General features: G+C 40.6%; 1 protein-coding gene across 1 annotated transcript; it reads left to right on the top strand.

Annotated features, from left to right (window-relative positions):
• Window positions 1-986: 986 nt before the first annotated feature.
• LOC146574285 (uncharacterized) lies at window positions 987-18,935 on the top strand. The gene is made up of 52 exons (XM_085273827.1): window positions 987-1,630; window positions 2,682-2,723; window positions 3,636-3,770; window positions 3,882-3,955; window positions 4,048-4,120; window positions 4,293-4,382; window positions 4,547-4,602; window positions 5,165-5,285; window positions 5,376-5,552; window positions 5,769-5,851; window positions 6,037-6,085; window positions 6,181-6,270; window positions 6,382-6,477; window positions 6,982-7,053; window positions 7,142-7,228; window positions 7,326-7,475; window positions 7,623-7,724; window positions 7,834-8,010; window positions 8,276-8,361; window positions 8,443-8,491; window positions 8,681-8,770; window positions 8,858-8,953; window positions 9,052-9,123; window positions 9,221-9,307; window positions 9,400-9,546; window positions 10,229-10,335; window positions 10,426-10,606; window positions 10,712-10,885; window positions 10,972-11,054; window positions 11,304-11,352; window positions 11,442-11,531; window positions 11,636-11,731; window positions 11,989-12,060; window positions 12,170-12,256; window positions 12,380-12,526; window positions 12,607-12,743; window positions 13,097-13,205; window positions 13,291-13,385; window positions 13,543-13,678; window positions 14,414-14,590; window positions 14,684-14,766; window positions 15,077-15,125; window positions 15,239-15,328; window positions 15,507-15,602; window positions 15,698-15,769; window positions 15,865-15,951; window positions 16,089-16,235; window positions 16,317-16,465; window positions 17,409-17,540; window positions 17,630-17,732; window positions 17,975-18,024; window positions 18,169-18,935. The coding sequence occupies exons 1-52, from the start codon at window positions 1,268-1,270 to the stop codon at window positions 18,194-18,196; spliced, it is 5,490 nt and encodes a 1,829-aa protein (XP_085129953.1). The 5' UTR covers window positions 987-1,267; the 3' UTR covers window positions 18,197-18,935.
• Window positions 18,936-19,384: the final 449 nt, after the last annotated feature.

The raw sequence follows: 19,384 nt of genomic DNA, 5'->3' as shown, positions 1-19,384 counted from the left end.
TGGAAGTATGGATCTATCGTGCCTTCTATCAGTGGTTTGTGTTTGTGGTGGTGTAACAGTGTGGAGGTATATTTTCTCTGGGCCTTTAGGACCAATTGTGCATCACTGGTGCCATATACCCTACCTGAATATTATCTATCATGTCCATGGTGTACCTGTCCTCTCATGTCACAAAGGACAGCAAACTGGTTTCTTAAACATGAACTTGAACAAGTTCACTTTACTCAAATTTCCTCAACAGTCATCACAACTCAATGCATGAGAGCACCTTTGGTAGATGGGGAGCTTCTCATCATGGATGTGTAACCAACAAATCTGATATAATAATATGGACCAAAATCTGAAGGGAATGTTTCCAGCACCTTGCTGAATCTATGCCACCAAGAACTGGGGCAGTTCTCGGTGTGGGGGGTAGGGTATTATCTACTCAATAAAGTGGCCATGCTTTAGAAACCGCATGATAATGAAAAGTGTGGGCACGTGGTGTCTCTTAGAAAGTGCTTCATTTTGTGCCAAGAGGAGGAAAAAAAAGTATCGACTTCAAGCAGTTTTAAATGCAAGTGTTTCCAAATTTGTGTGTTCAAGACAATTCTTAACAACTGAATTATAATCTTACTGCAAATTTATCACAGTTAATCTTTACTTACTATACTACTTATTTTTTATAATCTGATAACGTAATCCTAATTACATGTAATTAGTTACTATCCAACCCTGCTTACTGAAATCATGGCAATAGCCTGTGCGCTATTTGGGGGTTTGGGGAGAGATGATAAAGCAGTAGGAAGTATTTCCAAGCGTGTATTGTTGAGTTAATGGGTGGTCTGTGCTTCATCAGACATATACCCTTTTTTCGGATAGTTTGATTATAGAAAACTTACGAACTTCTACATAATGCTGCAGTAATAACAGTGACTGGGTAATTTGACGCAGCAAACAGTCAAAAACGCCTTTTTAGTGGGCGTGTTTTTATCCAGCTAACGGGACTGGGTGAGCAGTAGCTTTCGGGGACTTCTCCGAGATCTGTGCTCAATCAATACTACCGATCCAATCCAGCGATCGCGATCACATTTTAATTGTAGTCCGTATAAAATGCAACACTCGCGAACGGCGAATTAGCGGCGGTGCGTTTGTTCAGGCAGTGGCTCGCACGAGTCATGAAACCGCAGATTAAGTGTTAGGGAAGTCCGATCGCCGTTTTAAAGACAGCAAATATCATTCAGCGAACAGCCTTGCGGTATTTTAGTGGTTTTAGAAGATAACCATAATGCAGAGCGACAAGCCGGAGCCGAGCGAATCCAAGGGCGCCGAGTGTCCGAGCACAGGCGACCGCGAGAAGAAAGCCATGAGTAACGTGGAGGCAGAAACTGACAAACCCAAGGGGATAAGTGCAGTGGCGGTACTCTGGACCTTTGGGAAATGCCTGGGTGCCTTGCTGCCCGTCTACCTTGCCGGATACTATCGGGTCAGCACCAGTCTGCTGGTGTTCGGCATGATGATCTACACGGGATGGAAACATGCCCGAGAAGGCAAGGAGACGCGCCTGAAGTCAGCCATACAGCTGCTCGACAACGAGCAAGAGTACACATCCACGAGAGTGTCCAAAATCAAGCGAGACCTTCCTGCATGGGTAAGACATGAATGTACCTGATGGTCTGAGAGCATATTAAACTTTCTGCTGCTGCACTGTCTCCCCCTTAGCCCACTTTGGCCTAGAGTAACCTTACATTACACAAATCAAGCAAAGCCTGGCACTGAACCATGCAATCACAATACCACTACAGAGGCTACTGTAGGGTGTAATGAGTATTTTTGAGTGATTTATCCCCAACCAGTAATTATTATTTGCTGCAATGGAACTATGGCATGCACCACAGCCTAGTATAGCCTTGAAAAACTTTGCTGCACCGTTGCTCTTTAGCTCCTCAAAGGAGTATTCAGTTTTGTAGAACTCTTTGTCCCTCTTCCTTTCATACAAAGACACTTCCTAAATTCATTGCACACGTGTTTAATTTTAAAACGAAACATGTCTAAAAGCACACAAGGGGATTGTTGCTTCAAAAACAGCTCCAAAAACACTCAAACTGTCTAATCAAAACTGAATGGAGAATGTGTGAGGGCACTAGACCTGCAGTCTATAGTACATCTTTGTAGTAATTGTAGACAGAACGCAAATTCAGAAACCCACATGTGCCTCTGTCATCTAGGAGTATCTGGCCACACCCAAGTGAGGTTCTGTGGGTTCCTGTTTCAGGAGTGATTAAAATGATTGCGTGCATTACCAGACAGAATGCATCTCCTCACTGAAAGGTTCAAAACAGATTTCTCAACATTGTCACGTGGCAGTGCTTTGTCTGAGAGAAACCTATGAAATATACATGGGGGGGAAACACTTCAAGCACATATATTGCAAGAGTATCTTGACAACTGACTTACAATGCTTAATGTGTAATAGCCACATCATTTTTAAAGTGATCTTTTTATATAACATATCTTCATCCATTTTTTTGTATAGTTTTTGAAAAGCTTTTTCAGTCTGAACCCTCAGGGAGAGAGCACTGTTGTGATAGCAACAAAGTTACCGGTCATCTGTGAATGAATCATTTCCCTTTCCTCTTGTTTGTTTATCAGTTTCTATATAAAATTTAAGCGTGTCCCTGCCCTCTGTTTCTATCCTTCAGGTAAACTTTCCGGATGTTGAGAAGGTTGAATGGCTGAATAAGGTAAAACATCAACAAGTTCCTCTTTTTCTTCATCATTTTATTGTACAACTGTCCATTTCCCCTCAAGCCCAGCAAACACACGCTGTTCAACAGCCCAGCTGTTGTGTTGATTGACACTTAGTGTGTGCTTGCTGATAAGTACTGTTGCTACCTTAGTGGAAAAAAGGCCACACCCCCACCATTGTGGCCACTCTGTCTGTACTGCAGAGGGGAGGCCCGGTGCCAGACAGCCCACTCAACATTTCCATTTCATTGCAGCCTACCAGACTCACAGGAAAGAGGAGGAGCCACATAGCTCTCCAAACTAAAAAGAAACCCTGCAGCCCCACCCCCATCTCCTTCTAGCTCTTCTAGCCTAGAGAAAGGCCTCTAATACAGACATAAAGAAATAAAAAGCATTCAAGATAGCAGGATCACAAGACGTAAGCATTAGAAAGCAGACAAAGCAGAGGTTTGAGACTGCTTACTGGAGGGGAGGTCAGCAGATTGCTTTACTGCTCAGGCTTCATGCGCCATAAGAGCAGGCAGCTGATGACTCATTCTCCACTTATGCCAGACTCTAACCAACTGTGGGGTTTTTGTTTTTTTGACAAAGTCAGAGGCACGCAAGCAAACTGTGCTCTGTTTTTAGATTCTTTCTCATTGACAATAGACTGAAGACTGCACAGGTTTACATAGCGGTATTAATATTGTGCAGAAAGAACCACATCTAGACCACAGATGTCATACAGCATGTTGTGACCCCAAACAAGAACACTAACAGCTGAGGAGGTTTGGTACACTGCAGCTGTCTCTGTCATTCTTTCTGGTATTTCAAACAGAAGGCGAAAGTTTACTTGAAGCAGTCGTCTCGGTTATGTTTATGAAAGATAAAAACATCGTATTAAAGCATGTGCTTGATATCCTGGCCAGGTCCTGCAGCAGGTGTGGCCCTTTGTCGGCCAGTACCTCGAGAAGCTGCTGGTAGAAACCATCGCTCCTTCTATCCGAGCCTCAAGCAGCCACCTCCAGACCCTCAGCTTTACCAAGGTGGACATGGGAGACAAGGTGATGACACTGAGAGTTTACACAATGCTATGGATTTGCAGCAAAGATCCACACAAGTGATGCATGATGGAGTTATACTGTTCAAACAAATGTCCTTTATGTTTGCTTTAGGCCATGAAGGTTGTAGGGATCAAGGCACACACAGAAAATGACAAGGGACAAGTCTTGCTGGATCTGTATATTAGGTGACTTTTTACTCTTTTGCTTTTTACTCTCTCTTTACTGGAATGTTTCCAGGGTGCTCATATTGGTGACATTTTTGTGCTTATATCTTCAGCTACGTTGGCAACGTGGAGATCAATGTTGAAGTGAAACGGTACTTCTGCAAAGCTGGAGTCAAAGGCATACAGGTTTGTCTTCTTATCCAAGCTTAAAACTACTATGTGGTGACATTATTAGACAACCATTTCATGTAAAGCTTTTAAATGCCAATCTAAAGACCCAGAATTCAGTAAAATACAAAGAAAATCTACTTTTCTTTATTTAGTGATAATTGGCCTTTCTGTTTCTCTTTTGCTTCAGCTACACGGGATGATGCGAGTGATCCTTGAGCCTCTGATTGGAGATGTGCCCATTGTGGGTGCAGTCTCTATGTTTTTCATCCGTCGGCCTGTAGGTCAATTTATATTTACAATTCACCTCCATTAGTCCTTCTCTTGTTGCACCTTCCAACCCCCATTTCTGTCAATAACACGTGTCCTATAGTCTTGTATGCTATTGGTTTGCTATCAGTCCTTAAAGATTGCTCTACACGGTTCCTTCTTATCTCTTCCCAGAAACTAGACATCAATTGGACTGGACTGACTAATTTGTTGGACATTCCTGGACTGAAGTGAGTCATGCTGAAAAAAATCTTGCTTTACACATTATTAATAACCATAACCTTTAAAGGGAACCAAGTCTGCTTGTTTCCAACTAAATGTTTCCAACTTCATGTACGCTATTCAAGAAGCTTTGCATGATCATGATTCACAGTTAAAAATAATCCCTACTCATCCTATGCAGTGATTTTGTAAAGCCCCACAGTTTAGCTTTACCTCTCTTCCCTTCTGCAAATTCAAGGCAAATTTCTGCTAATTGAATGCCCTTCATAAACAGACAAGTGGGCGGGGCTTCTCTCTGCTTGCAAGAGATGAACATTTTAGTGACGTGAGCCTGATCAAGATCGTTTGGCTCAGAGGAATCACCTGTACATAGGCTGACTTCATTGTTTGAAACTTCTGTCATATTTAAGATGTGCATGCAACATTAACAGTATATTTATAAGAGAAACTAAAGAAAGTACAATATTTTCCCTTCAAAAATGTCGTTTCAATAATTTACTTTTATTGTACAATGAAAATTAAATGATTTTTAGTGCTGCCACTGAAATATTACTCTGTTCTATGTTTTAGTGTCATGTCAGACAGCATGATTATGGATGCTATTGCCTCCTTCTTGGTGCTGCCCAACCGCCTGGTTGTCCCGCTGGTTCCTGGCCTGCCTGTGGCCCAGCTACGCTCTCCTTTGCCCAGGGTAAGGCCTGAATATTCATCTGCACATTCAGACTACAATTGTACTTCAAGCTTTAAAACACTAGTATATGAACCTCTTCTCCTCTCTCAGGGTGTTGTACGCATCCACCTACTGGAGGCACAGAAACTAGTAGCCAAGGACAACTATGTGAAAGGGGTCATGGCAGGCTTGTCTGACCCCTACGCCATATTAAGGGTGGGACCTCAGACCTTCACCTCCAAACACATTGACAACACAGATGCCCCCAAGTGGGGAGAGATGTATGAGGTGAGGAGAAAGGTTTTTTGTTTTCTTTGTAAACCATCAGCACGTAAATTGGAAAATGTTGTCTTTCACACATCATTTCACTTTGTTCTGTATTTGAGTGTTTCTCCTGATATATCAGTCACTGGCATTGTTCATTTTCATTCACGAGGCTGCAGACAGCTTCCATACAAGCCCCTTTGTCAGTCGTCATGTCCTTATATGTGTTCCGTACATCAGGTTATTGTCCATGAAGTACCTGGTCAAGAGTTGGAGGTTGAGGTATATGACAAAGACCCAGACAAGGATGATTTCTTGGGCAGGTACATATGCATAATTCATGTCCTGGTTGAATCTCATGTTGTCACCTTTCATTTGTCACCTGCATGAACAGTGGGGAAAAGTACTTCGAATGTACAGAGTCTCCTTTCTGTTCTGTTGATCATTGAAATTGCACTACTGTATTTTGTTTTTAATCCTTCTTGTCTTGCACTCCTCCTCCTTATAGGACCAAATTGGATTTGGGCATTGTGAAGAAATCCATAGTTGTCGATGATGTAAGTGAGCAGTTTTCTTTTTTATCTTTGCCACACTGAGGATGATTTTTTTTAATCATAAGACGGTGAAAGTATGTCTGAATGTGTCTTCCCAGTGGTTCACTCTGAAGGACACAGATTCTGGACGGGTTCACTTCAGGCTAGAGTGGTTGAGTTTGCTGCCAAGCACTGATCAACTAGAGCAGGTCTGAGTGTCTAATTTTCACTGATGATCAGCTTTTCGTGTGTCATCGAGGAGACTTGTGTTTGTTGTCAAACAATTACACTAAAAGAAATGTTGTAAAATCATCATCTAGGTCCTGAAGAGGAACGAGAGCATCACCAACAAGAATGCTGATCTCCCTTCTTCAGCCATCTTGGTTATCTATTTGGATAAGGCTGAGGCGCTTCCTGTGAGTCAAATAAGTGTGCTTTCTGTGCCCACATTCGTGCACAGCTCAGAGCTGCTTCCTGTGTGTGGTTAAACTAACTGAGCTGAAACTGCTATTTGTTTCGCATTCCACAAGTTTGTTGCCTTGGCCTCAAACCCAGTTTAGTCTGTTCCACTGTTGATGAATATGGGTAACTCTATCCAAAACTGTTACACACTTTTCAGACTCTTCTAATTTTGTCATATATTTAAGAAGAAAAACAAAAGTTAAAGAAACTTTGGAAGAAAACCCCCGGCTTATTGTTTTTTCTCTTTGCAAACTTAGACTTCCTGATTGTGCCAGGCAGCACGGTGCTTCATTTCAGTTATTTGTGCTGTTGCTATGGTAGCCATGCACATACTTTCATTGTGACCGACCTCATGTTCTTATAATAGTAGATAAATCTATTTGTTGTGCTGCGCTTGGTTACAGAATGTCAGTGTCTTACTCTGCATTCATATCTGTCCACAACTGTGTACGTTTTAGATGAAGAAGGGAAATAAAGAGCCCAATCCCATGGTGCAGTTATCTGTGAAGGACGTCACTAGAGAGAGCAAGGTACATCTCCTGGGAAAGCCATTTAAAATTCTCTTGATATGTTTTGTTTATTTTTTTGTCATATGCACATTTTCCGTCTTCTCTTTAGACTTGTTACACAACCATTAATCCAGAGTTTGAAGAAGCTTTTACCTTCTTCATCCACGATCCTCGCAACCAGGACATAGACATTCAGGTAGTAGATGATGAGATTATGTACCATTTACTATGCAATAAAACTCATCTTTGATAATCTGACGGGTGATGGTGTTGAACTGTCTTTTCTTCATTAGGTGAAGGATGCTGACCGTGTGCAGACGCTGGGAAACCTGACCATCCCGTTGTCCCGTCTCTTATCAAATTCCAATCTTTCTCTGGACCAATGGTTCCAGTTGGAAAACTCTGGATCAGCCAGTCGCATCTACCTCAATGCGATTCTCAGGGTAAATGGGACTAAGACCTATGATCCTGCACTGTTATAATGTCTAATAAACACACTAACAAAAAAGTGGAGTGTAGGAAGTGATTAATTCCAAATTCAATTAAGAATTTTTGTCTTTCTGCTTCTCCTTTTTCCCATTTCACCAAAGGTCCTGTGGTTAGACGAAGAGCGCATTCCATCTGATGTGTCCTCCAGCTTATCCCAACAGCTCCCACAGCAGACCTCTGCCCATCCTAGCTTCGCTACAGAGGTAATACAGGACAGTCCAGTTATTTTTTTCTTTTTACTTGATAGCTCTTAGGATCTTGCTAGTATTTTTTTTATTTTTTAAAAATTTAAAATGCACATTTTTATTTCAGGGACTGCTGAGAATTCACCTGTTGGCAGGTCAGAATCTTGTTCCGAAAGATAACCTGATGGGAGGCATGGTGAAAGGCAAGAGTGACCCCTATGTCAAGATCAGCATTGGGGGTGAAACATTCACAAGCGAAGTTATCAAAGGCAATCTTAACCCCACCTGGAACGAGATGTATGAGGTAAGAAATTGCTGTAAAATTTTAAAGAATAATCTGTGCTTTTGTGTGTAATTAAGTAAGGAATTTTATTTCAAGACAAGTGGTTCACATCAAATAAAAACAAAAAACAAGAAAATAGAGAACCAGAGAACCATTTTAAAATAAAATCTAAATCCAAGTTTAAAAAGACAAGTCTTCAGCTGCTTTTTGGCTGAGTAGTTCATTTAGTTGCAGTGTAATTAGTTAAAAAGGGTCCTTTGAGATGTGTACTTGGTTTGCCCCTCAGGTTATTTTAACCCAGCTTCCAGGCCAGGACCTGCATTTGGAGGTCTTTGATAAAGACATCAACATGAAGGATGACTTCATGGGCAGGTAACTATATCTAAATCAAGCATCACAATGCTTATTACCATCTACATGATCTATTCTAATCTTGTATGTGTTGACATGCAGGCTGAAGATCAGTCTAAAGGATCTCATTGATGCTCAGTACACTGATCAGGTGGGCATGTGCTACAGTGTTAGCCTGTAGGAATGTGATTAGCCACCTACATAGAGTTTTAGTATTTCAGGTACAGACACATATGAAATTTTAGAAAAATGCAAATGATAGATCTGCTTGAACTTTTTCTCTAAAATTACTTAATTAAAGATAGTTCAGACATTAAAATGATTTCTCTTTATTTTTCAGTGGTACACGCTCAGTGATGTGAAGTCTGGTCGTGTACACCTGATATTGGAATGGGTTCCAACAGCCTCAGAGTCAGACAGATTGGACCAGGTCAGTAATATCGAAACAAGCCACGGATTAATGAACACCTTGTGCTGAGCTTGATTTATATTCTGCGGTTGCTTTCTGCATCTTTAGGTTCTTCAGTTCTATTCCCAACAGTCCTACAAGAACAAGGCAGTTCCCTCGGCAGGCCTGCTGTTTGTGTTTGTCGAGCAGGCAGATGGATTGTCAGTAAGTCTTTTAATACTGCTTTGTAGGACAGACTGTAGAACTAGGAGCTGACCTTTGGACTCCAAATAAATATTACTGACTGTTGTCTTATCCTGCAGGTGAAGAAGAGTGGAAAAGATCCAAAAGTAGGAGCAGAGTTAACTCTTGGAGCAAAGTCTCGAAAAACTACAGTAAGACTTCAAGCCCTCATCCTGATACTTCTGCTTCTCTTTCAGTACTAAGATTGGCAAAGAACTCTATGGATTGACTCTTTTGTCTCGTCTTAAGGTGTGTGATCGTACAACATCACCTCAGTGGAATGAAGCATTCTGCTTCCTGGTTCGTGACCCCAGAGAGGCTATTCTTCTTGTTAAGGTAAGATGACTTCGGTGTATTATAAAACTTATCCTCATGTAAACAGATCTCTCATATAGAAGTTGTTAATACCAAATATTGTGTTTTTCCAGCTCTCCCACAGCTGGACCTTACCCATGGGCTCTGTGGTTATTCCTATTCGAGAGCTGCTCTCTGAACCAGAGCTGGTCCTGGACCAGTGGTTCCATCTGGATGGAGCCTCACCTGAGAGCCAGATTCTTTTGAGAACTGAACTCAAGGTATGTCAGTCTTTGTCTCTCTCAGTTTTTCAGTTCAACTTTTTTTTTGTTTGTTTGTTTTGTTTTTTTGTTATCTTCTAAATTAAGCATAGTTGTAGTTTAAGTGAGTCAGAGCATCAAGCTCAGCTTCACTCCCAACATATCAGTTGATCTCAGTGCCAGTCCACAGTTTCTGAGGGCTCATATAGGGCACACTATATGAGCCGCTTTAGTTGCTGAACCCCTGCAAGCTGCTTTGCAACCCTCCTTTACTCCAGCTCCTAGTATCCTGCTTTATGTGACATATCGGTGTCATAGCTGTTGTCACTGTTGCCTGCTCTGTATTCTTGTTATTATTCTTGCTGTTGCGCCCTCTGCCCATGGCTTTCCATGTTAGCATAGTGCAACCAAAGGAGGTGGCAGAACAAAGCTATGCTTAATTTAAATCACTGCAGATACAAATATCAATCTTCAGTTTTAACTATGTTGGTTTAGACCGAAATATTTAACATATTTCATATGAATAAGTGAATATCATTAACTTTTGTTTTCGCGATAAGTCCCCTTCTCTGACTTTAATTCTCTCTTTTATTTCCTTTTTTGCTCATTTTTTTGTTCTTTTTCTAATTTGTTTTTGCAACGGGTGTAATGACTGTGTAATAAATAACATAGTTAATTTAGAACAATGTCCATTTAACTACAGATGCTGATTCCAAGCAAATGTCCTGTTACCGCTGATAAAACTAAGGTGACTGCGGTGTCAGATCCTTCTGCTGCTAAGCAGAAACAGGAGACAGAAAAAACGCTCAAGTAAGATTATTTATTCAGTAAAGTCTATTTCTGTTTAGCCACCAGATTTCCCTCTTAAACTTGACTGATTTCTAATCGCTGTGTTTTTAGGTCGAGCTCAATAGACACTCCTCCCGTGGAGACTATTGTCTCTTCAGTGACTTCGCATGAAGATGCCGATGCTAAAAAAAAGGCAGCTGATTCAATTCCAGATGAGACGGAAGAAGAATCACCAAGTCCTGCCATAACACAGCCCCCTCATACTTCCCCAGACATCAGCTTTGCCAGTCAGGTAACATCACAACACACTGATCTACAGAAGCAGATACGAGAAGCAGGGCACGACAAAATCCTGTTTGTTAAAAAGCCGCATGGATGAAAATATCCCTCCCTTTAGGGTCTGCTGAGGATCATCCTGCTGGAGGCCCAGAGTCTTGTTGCCAAAGATAAAGTGATGGGTATGGCAAAAGGCAAGAGTGACCCTTACGCTAAGATCAGTGTCGGTGAAGAAAGTTTTAAGAGCAACGTGATCAAGGAAAACCTCAACCCGGTCTGGAATGAGATGTATGAGGTGTGTATGAGGGGCTGCATAAAATCAGAAGGCCTGTTACCACCTAACATCTGTGACTTTGACTAAACTTGTTTGTGTTCTCTAAGGTGGTTTTGAGGCCTCAGTCAGGACAGGAAATGCAAGTGGAGCTGTATGATAAAGACATGGACAAAGATGACTTCCTGGGCAGGTAGGGGCTAATGTGGAGGTCTACACTTGTTCAGAACTGAGTCAGAGGAGTCAGATCACACTAAGATAACTACCTGAGCATAGCAGTTGGTAAACAAATGTGTATACTGGCAAAAAAACCCAGTGTCAGTCGACCATGATATGATGTTTATCACAGTACACTAGTAAAAAAAACAAAACACTGTTTCTAAATTCAGAATCGCTGAAACAGGAATTGTGCATAATGTGCATAATCTTCTTTGTTGACTAGATTCAAAATCAGCGTGGCAGACATAATCAGCTCCCAGTACTTAGACCAGGTGGGTATTGTAGATATTTTCTTACTAAATGTGTGTACGCCTTGTGCATTTATAAACTGTAATCCAATGTTTGAGCACCTCTGTTTCAGTGGTACACCTTGAATGATGTAAAGTCTGGCCGTGTCCGTCTGATCCTGGAGTGGGTTTCAACAGTGTCCCATAATAACACCCTAGACCAAGTCAGTGCATGTTTCTGTACACAAACAAAATGCTCCTTCTCTGATTCGCTGTGCACATCGGTGCTGAGTCACTAATGTATTTTTTATTTGATTCTCTGCTGCAGGTAATGCATTTGCTGTCTCTGCAGTCTTACCAGAACAAGGCCACTCCCTGTGCAGCACTCCTCTTTGTTTATGTGGACAGAGCGCACTCATTGCCTGTGAGTCCCTTGTAATTTTGCACAGTGAAAATCATTATGATAGACAGTTTGATTATGAGTTCGTTTACGCACATAAAGTGAAAAATTGCCACTTTTAACACTTTATATTTTATAAGATAGTATTGGATGTCATAATTACGGAGAATAATGTCTACTGGGATAAACTCTGATCACACTTAAATTGGAGAAGTTAAGAAAATAGATGAAAGGAATTCAAACTATTCATGTAATCTAATCTTTTTTATTTCTGTGTACAGTTCAAAAAAAGTGGAAAGGAGCCCAAGGCTGGAGCTGAGCTGGTGTTTGGTAACACAGTCTACAAAACTAAGGTATGAAATTAATAATATATGTGACATAATATACTATAACTTCACACCTGATTTTTTTTTTAAAAGAGAAATAATTTATTACCATTCTTTATCCATTTTCTGCCTGAAGGTGTGCGATCGCACGAGTGCTCCTCAGTGGAACGAAGGATTCTACTTCAAAGTACACAATCCCAAAGAGGAGATGCTCATCATAAAGGTAAATGTCCTGAATTTGTTACAGTACAATACACAGTACAGTACAATAGCATTTAAAGTCTGCTGCTGCCCTCTTCATTTCAAGTGCTGACTGATATCACAAATGTGTCCTTTCGCTGTGTAGCTCTCCAGTGCGTGGGACCAGCCAATGGGATCTCTGGTAGTTCCTGTGAGACAGCTTCTCTCTGAACCACAGCTGGTCCTGGACCAGTGGATGCCTCTTGATGGAGCATTACCTGAAAGCGAGATCCTCCTGAGGGCTGAGCTCAAGGTATGAAGATATGTACACTCTACATTAATGTTACTGTGACTGACATCAAGGAACCCCAACTGAAAATGTGTCATTAACAGATTCTTAACTCGAGGATGGATGAAGTTCCACGGCCGACTGTGACCACTGTAAAGAAAGAGGACACCAGCACCCACACAGAAAAGGCATCCGCAGCAGCTGGCAAGGAGGAAAAAAGTTCAGAGATGCCAACGCACAAGTGAGTCATTTGCGTGTGAAATCTATAATCTCACGTTGAAGCTAATGCTGCTGTACCCGAGACTGTAGTCTTATTCAAAAACAGTTAAAACCAAAGTTAGAAGTGCTGCTAAGGAAAATAAGCAGTTCATACACCTTTAATTTAAACACAAATAAGCTTAATAAATAGAAGATATTAAATGTGCTCCCTGTTGGTGAGTGAAGGTTTAGGAAACGTGCTCCTTGATGTCATATACCACTTAAATATATAGACATAGTTGCACTAGGACTGCACAGGACGCATCATTCAGATGGTATTATGTCTGACAAGCTTTATTCCAGACTTTCATGTTTTTAGAATAATGTTGCTCTTAGGTCTGTTGCAGTATCAAACCAGACTAAAGAACCTGAAGCAAATCCTGCAACTGCTACAGAGATGGCTCCTCATGTTGAACCAGCACATGACCCATCCCCTGCTGCCGCAGTGAGTCACATCACACAAAAGTCAGTTGTTACTCTGCCCCAGATGTCTGTTTTCGTCTTCATAACATTAATGTAATTTTGCTCAGCTGGTGGACAAGCCAGCCGATGCAGAAGAGCACCGCACACAGCCCCACACAGCAGACAGAGGAGACTTTGAACCACAGAAAAAGCAAACAGAAGGGTGAGCTCCACGTGACAGCAAACACAACTATATTGTTCCTTCAGTTTTTCATATTTTTGTCATGTTTGCCTCAAACAAACAATTTGAAAAAAAAAACATAATGAGAAAAAAAAATCTTCTCCATTTTCTGTGTGTTTGGATATGAATGAATTTCCAGTTTGGGCAATCTTGCTCACGCCACAGTGGCAGGTCTTCCCACTGACACTAAAAAGCCAGAAGTGGTTCCTGAAATCCCCAAACCTGCTCAGGTTCTTCCACCACACACAACCCCGAGCCAGGGCTTTGCTCAAGAGGTGGGTGTAGTTCTGTGTTTGTTATCAGCATGGAAAGGAAAGCAGTATCATGTAATTTGCTTTTGAGTTCATATATACATATTCAGATCATTCTGGAGGTCTAATTCTAATGTTTTGAAATGTAGGGCTCCATTAAGCCTGTGTTTTTTCATTACCTCACATTAGACAATATCCTCCCAGCGATTCCATGTGTCCTCAGATATTCGGTGGGGATAATTAGATAAATGGATGCTGCTGGGATTCAACCTATCATTTGGGTTTCTAAACAGCCCCTCATGTCTCTTTCTGCACAGCAGGATTTTCCTTCTTCCTCCTGTTATTTTACTCTGAGCTCTACTAGAATGGCCCCCTCTGTTGTGTCATACCAGCTTCAAGGAAGAAGAAGGACATCTAGAGGCTTAAAACAAAATGAGCATGTTGCAAACGCAACTTATAATGTAGGATACTCTTAATGATGGATCCTTTGCTAATTTGAACAAGAAAAGCAGGTTTTCATTAAGTAGTTAAACAAATCTCTGATTGATGGTTATCTCTAAAGATTTATCTATGAAAGTGACAAAAGAATGTCAGATTAACAGCTAGTAAGCAAGAAATTCCTGTTTTCCAGTCTTCCGTGGGAAGGACAGAAATGATCTGGATCACACTGAAATGTATACACTGACTTAATAAATCCAACGAACGTCTGCTCTGTTCTGTGGTACTTTCTGTATAACACTTGCAGTCTTCATGCTGTAGGGGCTCCTGAGGATTCACCTGCTGGAGGCCCAGAATCTGGTTGCAAAGGATAACCTGATGGGGGGGATGGTGAAGGGCAAGAGCGATCCCTATGTCAAGATCAACGTAGGCGAGGTTGCATTCAAGAGCCATGTTATCAAGGAGAATCTAAACCCAACATGGAACGAAATGTATGAGGTAAGCTGTTTAAGGTTGTTGTTTATTATCTGAGCTTTGATTTGTCTGAAGTAGTTTTTTTGACAAATGTTTGCTTCTCTTACTTTTAAACAGGTCGTTGTGAAAGGGCACAGCATCCAGGAGATCAAGTTTGAAGCATTTGATAAGGATATAGATTCTGATGACTTTCTAGGAAGGTGTGTTTCCTACTCTAAAGAATCAGTGCTGTGTTTCACTGGTCTAGCTTGATTGCAGCTTCCACCTCGAGCCATGGAAAATGAAAGATAACACATTTTTGTTTTATTTAAAACAAATTTCCACCTGTATAAAATTAATTGAGAATACCATTTACATTATTGTTATTAATCCAGTATTGACTGCTTTTTTCACAAAGTTTGTCTCTTAAAACTCCTGACATCTGGAAATCAGCCTGAAGTAAACATGGTCATATTATGTGAACTTAAACTCGTGTTGTTGTTAATCATTTGCCTGTATTCGTGTTCACAGATTCAGTATTAAGCTAAATGAGGTCATAAGATCACAGTACACAGATCAGGTTAGTCATGCAAACCTTGAGCCACACCCTGTGTGTTTTTAACTCAGTGTTGCCTGTTTTCCTCGTACAAAGAGTTTGTCATGTTTCTCTAACAAACGTTGTCTCTCTTGCAGTGGTACACTCTGAAGGACGTGAAATCTGGACAGGTTCACTTGATACTGGAGTGGGTTCCTGCAGTGTCAAATGCAGCCAGACTGGAGCAGGTGGGCCCCCCAGACCGTGTTAATAAACTCACTCAGTTCAGCCTCGCTCTGTTCATTTAAACATGGAGTAATATGCCTCCAGCCTCCTAGAATGCTGTTGAGCAACATAGCACCACACAAGGTATATTCACTTTGCAAAATAATCACCTGACCTAACTGGCTGTGCTCCATGCCACAGGTGCTGCAGCTTCAGTCTCTCCAGGCTTTTAAGAACAAAGCTGTCCCTGCTGCAGCTCTGCTCTTTGTCCATATAGACAGAGCACATTCATTATCTGTAAGTCGCCCGCAGTTCATTGATACACTGTGCACAAGTTGACAGAAACAATCCCACGTGCTGTGTAACTTGAATGCCTCTCTTTTGCTTCATAGTTGAAGAAGAGTGGAAAAGAACCAAAAGCCGGAGCTGAGCTTGTTCTGGGTGAAACAGCCTACAAAACCAAAGTGAGGCTCTTTCTCTCATGATGCTCTGCAACTCAGTGTGATAATTGCTTTTTTTACTGCTATATTAATCGTATCATTTCATCACACTTTATCAGCTCTGTGACCGCAGTACCAGTCCTCAGTGGAATGAGTCTTTCTACTTTGTGGTCCATGATCCTAAGCATGATATGCTTGTGGTGAAAGTAAGATATTTATCTACATCTGTTTTTAACTTTTGCCATACTTCTTGCATTCATTTCTGTGTACAGATTTAATTTGCTTACATGTAAGAGTACTAATATTGGGGTGATTTTCATTCTCACGCTCTTTTGCATCGCAGTTGTCGAGTGGCTGGGACCAGCCAATGGGATCTCTGGTGATTCCTGTCAAGAATCTGCTTGCAGAGCCACAGCTGGTTCAGGATCAGTGGTTCCATCTGGATGGAGCATCACCTGAAAGTCAAATCCTGCTTAGGGCTGAACTCAAGGTGATAACATCTGACAGATAAAAGCAAATGAGTTGACTCGTTACTGCGCACTCTTACTGTTATCCTGGATGTGTTTTATAGATACTGGCATCCAAAATGACGGATTTGATTGGTGCAGGGACTTTGCCCTGTGCTGCTTCTGGGTGCAGTTCTGGAAACGGGCAGGTGAAGCTGTCGCTTTCATACGCCTCGCAAGAGAGAAAGCTCATTGTCATCGTTCACGCCTGCAGGTGTGTGAAACAAAACATTTAAATCGCATGAGTGCTGCATATGAATATTATGCATCTGAGGCTGTGTTAAAGGAAGGTGTTTGTAATAGTATAACACAACCTCATCATAACTTCATCATAAACTTACCATGTTTCTGCGTGGGGTCAAAAACAGGTCATAAACGAAATTCATGTTTATTTTCACCAACTTTATACTGACAGAAAGATCATTTTGAATTCATTTTGCACATCTTCTGATGTGGCTGTACGAAAACTGAATTCAGCACATGATGGAAACAACACCTGAGTCCATCAGAAATGCCTGTATGTTGTTGCATTGAAAAACATTCTGCTCTGCATTTCTGTTGGTCTCTAACACTTTAGGAAAAACCCACAAATAGGGAAATTATTAATGATAACTCAAAGAATATTTCATGCTATGTTGACTGCTCCATATATTGAAGAAGAAACTGTATTGCTCTAACATACTAAATGAAAAATAATGTCTCCATCATATGATATGACAACCTTTTCGCACGAACTGTGAGACCGTTAATTTTATAGGCTAATGCTTTATGTTCATTTAACAGATGCTAGATTTTAATAGAGTTATCCAGGGTATGAGTGATCTAATGGTAGCAGATTTTCTGTTAGGTAGAAAATATATTCATAGACATTGTGGGCTTTACCAATAGACGCACAATGAAGCATCTTTAGGAAATGCACCCCCTGTCCAGTGGATACTTGGAGTGAGAGCTGCAACTTATACTTATATCTGAGTTTCTCATGTTTGCTTGTTGTACTTTTGCTTTTGAAGTTGACTGTTCATGAACTCAAAATAACTCCCGGGAAACATCAAAGTGCTCCCACCCCTGCTGGCATGTCTTAAAACATTTTTACAGTTAACTTTTGTTCATCTTTGCTATATTTCATTTTTATATTGTTTATTTTTTTATCCACACAGAGGTCTGTTGTCGCAACATAAAGATGGTGTGGACAGCTATGTCTCCCTCATGCTGCTACCAGATAAAAGCAAGGCCACTAAGAAAAAAACAGGAGTGAAGAAGAGAGACCTCAACCCAGAATTTAATGAAAGGTTGCACTACCTTTTTTCTCCTTTGTAGGTTTTGTTATCCCTAAAGATCTGACCTAGTGTTTTAATAATCTTTTTGTACTTTTTTAAAGGTTTGAGTATGATCTGCCTAAGGACGAGATAAGATTCAGACGCCTCAGTGTATCAGTGAAAAATAACTCCTCTTCATTCAGAAGCCGAGACGTCATTGGACAGGTCAGACTGAAATCATATTTGTAGCTCTTCCTGCATCTGTTACATGGCTTTAAATATACTGCCAAACAGCACACTGAGATTCGGTTGGGTAAAATGTACTCCAATCTCCTCACTGTGCCTTAGCTGGTAGCGTAAATTGCATTGATTCCATAAATGTGTTTTATCTTTTCACTCTGAAATGCTGTGAATACAGGCAGAAACTGTGTTCATGCAGATGCTGACATGACATTCCCATTCTTTAGGTGCAGCTCGAGTTGGCTGAGGTGAACCTCGTGTCTGGTGTCACAGAATGGTGAGCAGAAGAGATCTGGTTTCATCCAGACTGTATTTACATTTATTCAAATGCTCAAGCTTGATGGTCATTATTTCTGACCATTTTTATTGACCATCAGGAACTCTTACTATCATTCAATGACTGTTCCACCTCATCTTCCAGGTTCACTCTCAAGGATGAAGCTGAATAGAAATCGCTGCTTGCTGATGCCGTAGTACAGCGATGAAAACGTCATCATTCAAATCCTGCTGCTGCTAATCACACCGATGCCTTCTCCTCTGTACTTCTGCACACAGTGCCAGCATGGCAGCCTTACCTATATCCACCCAGCTCACTGTGTTATAGCATCTAGTATAGAAGTGCACAGCTCTCGTATTCACATACAACCACATACATACAAGTCACCAAAGATAAGTAGAAAGAAGCAGCTAAGTTTAAAAAAAAAAGGTGTAAGTAAGTTATGATTGAAAATTATATGAAGAAATTGAATTTAAAGACTGAACAGAGAAAGTGATGGATGAAGTGGCCTGAAGGTGTCATGTTACATTTTATTGCTTTGTTTGCTCCTTGTTGCTGTGAGAGTGTTTTAAATCTTGTTTGAAGTGCAGCAACATTATAGCTTTTAGTTGATTTTCATGTATCACTCATGAATTTTAATGCCATTTCAGTATTTTAATCTTGTTTTGTTTACCAGCTTATGGTGGATTTTTTTATATTTCACATTGCCACGCAGCTTTTGAGAGTGCCTTTGGAAATAGTTTTTGTATGGTTATTTTTTTACAGCTAAGGATGTGTTACACATATTTCCACAGTTATGGTTTAATTTGTGTATATTTGCAAAGGTCATTGATCAGGTGGGAAAATGTTATTGAAAAGATGGCAACAAAAATAAACAGATTTTGCACAGCTCACATTTCTGCAGAACAAAAGACTGTTTCTGTATAAATTTGTTACCTTTTGTACTTTGCTCTTGTTATGTTTTAATTGCTTTCTTGCTTGCTTATTTACTACGGGTGTACTGTACATGAAAAGCTCGGACTCTTCTGAGTCTAAAAAGGAAATGTTTTTGCAAACTTGAGTTCAGAATATAAAGAATGAAAGGATGTATGTAAAGCTAGAAAAAACAAATTCTCAATTCATATAAAAAAACTGTCAAAACTATGTACAGCAAGTAGGAACAAATAGAATCATGAATTTTATTAATTCAATTTTGTAACAGTTTTATTTTGTGAATATTTGTGATACAATTTCTACTGAATTTTTGTTATTCTCTTTGATATATAGAAGAGTTATTGTAGGCACAGTCAGTACACTAGTTTTAGGGTGGCCTGGTCAAAGTTAGGACTTAAATCTAATTGAAATACTTTGACATTTTCTT

This window comes from Mchenga conophoros, linkage group LG5 (genome assembly GCF_057382185.1).
Source record: "Mchenga conophoros isolate Kocher_MC1m ecotype Shallow Benthic linkage group LG5, M_conophoros_male_GT1.1, whole genome shotgun sequence".
Classification (NCBI taxonomy): domain Eukaryota; kingdom Metazoa; phylum Chordata; class Actinopteri; order Cichliformes; family Cichlidae; genus Mchenga; species Mchenga conophoros.
Note: the sequence above shows the minus strand (reverse complement) of the source record. Positions and strands in the feature narration are given on the sequence as shown.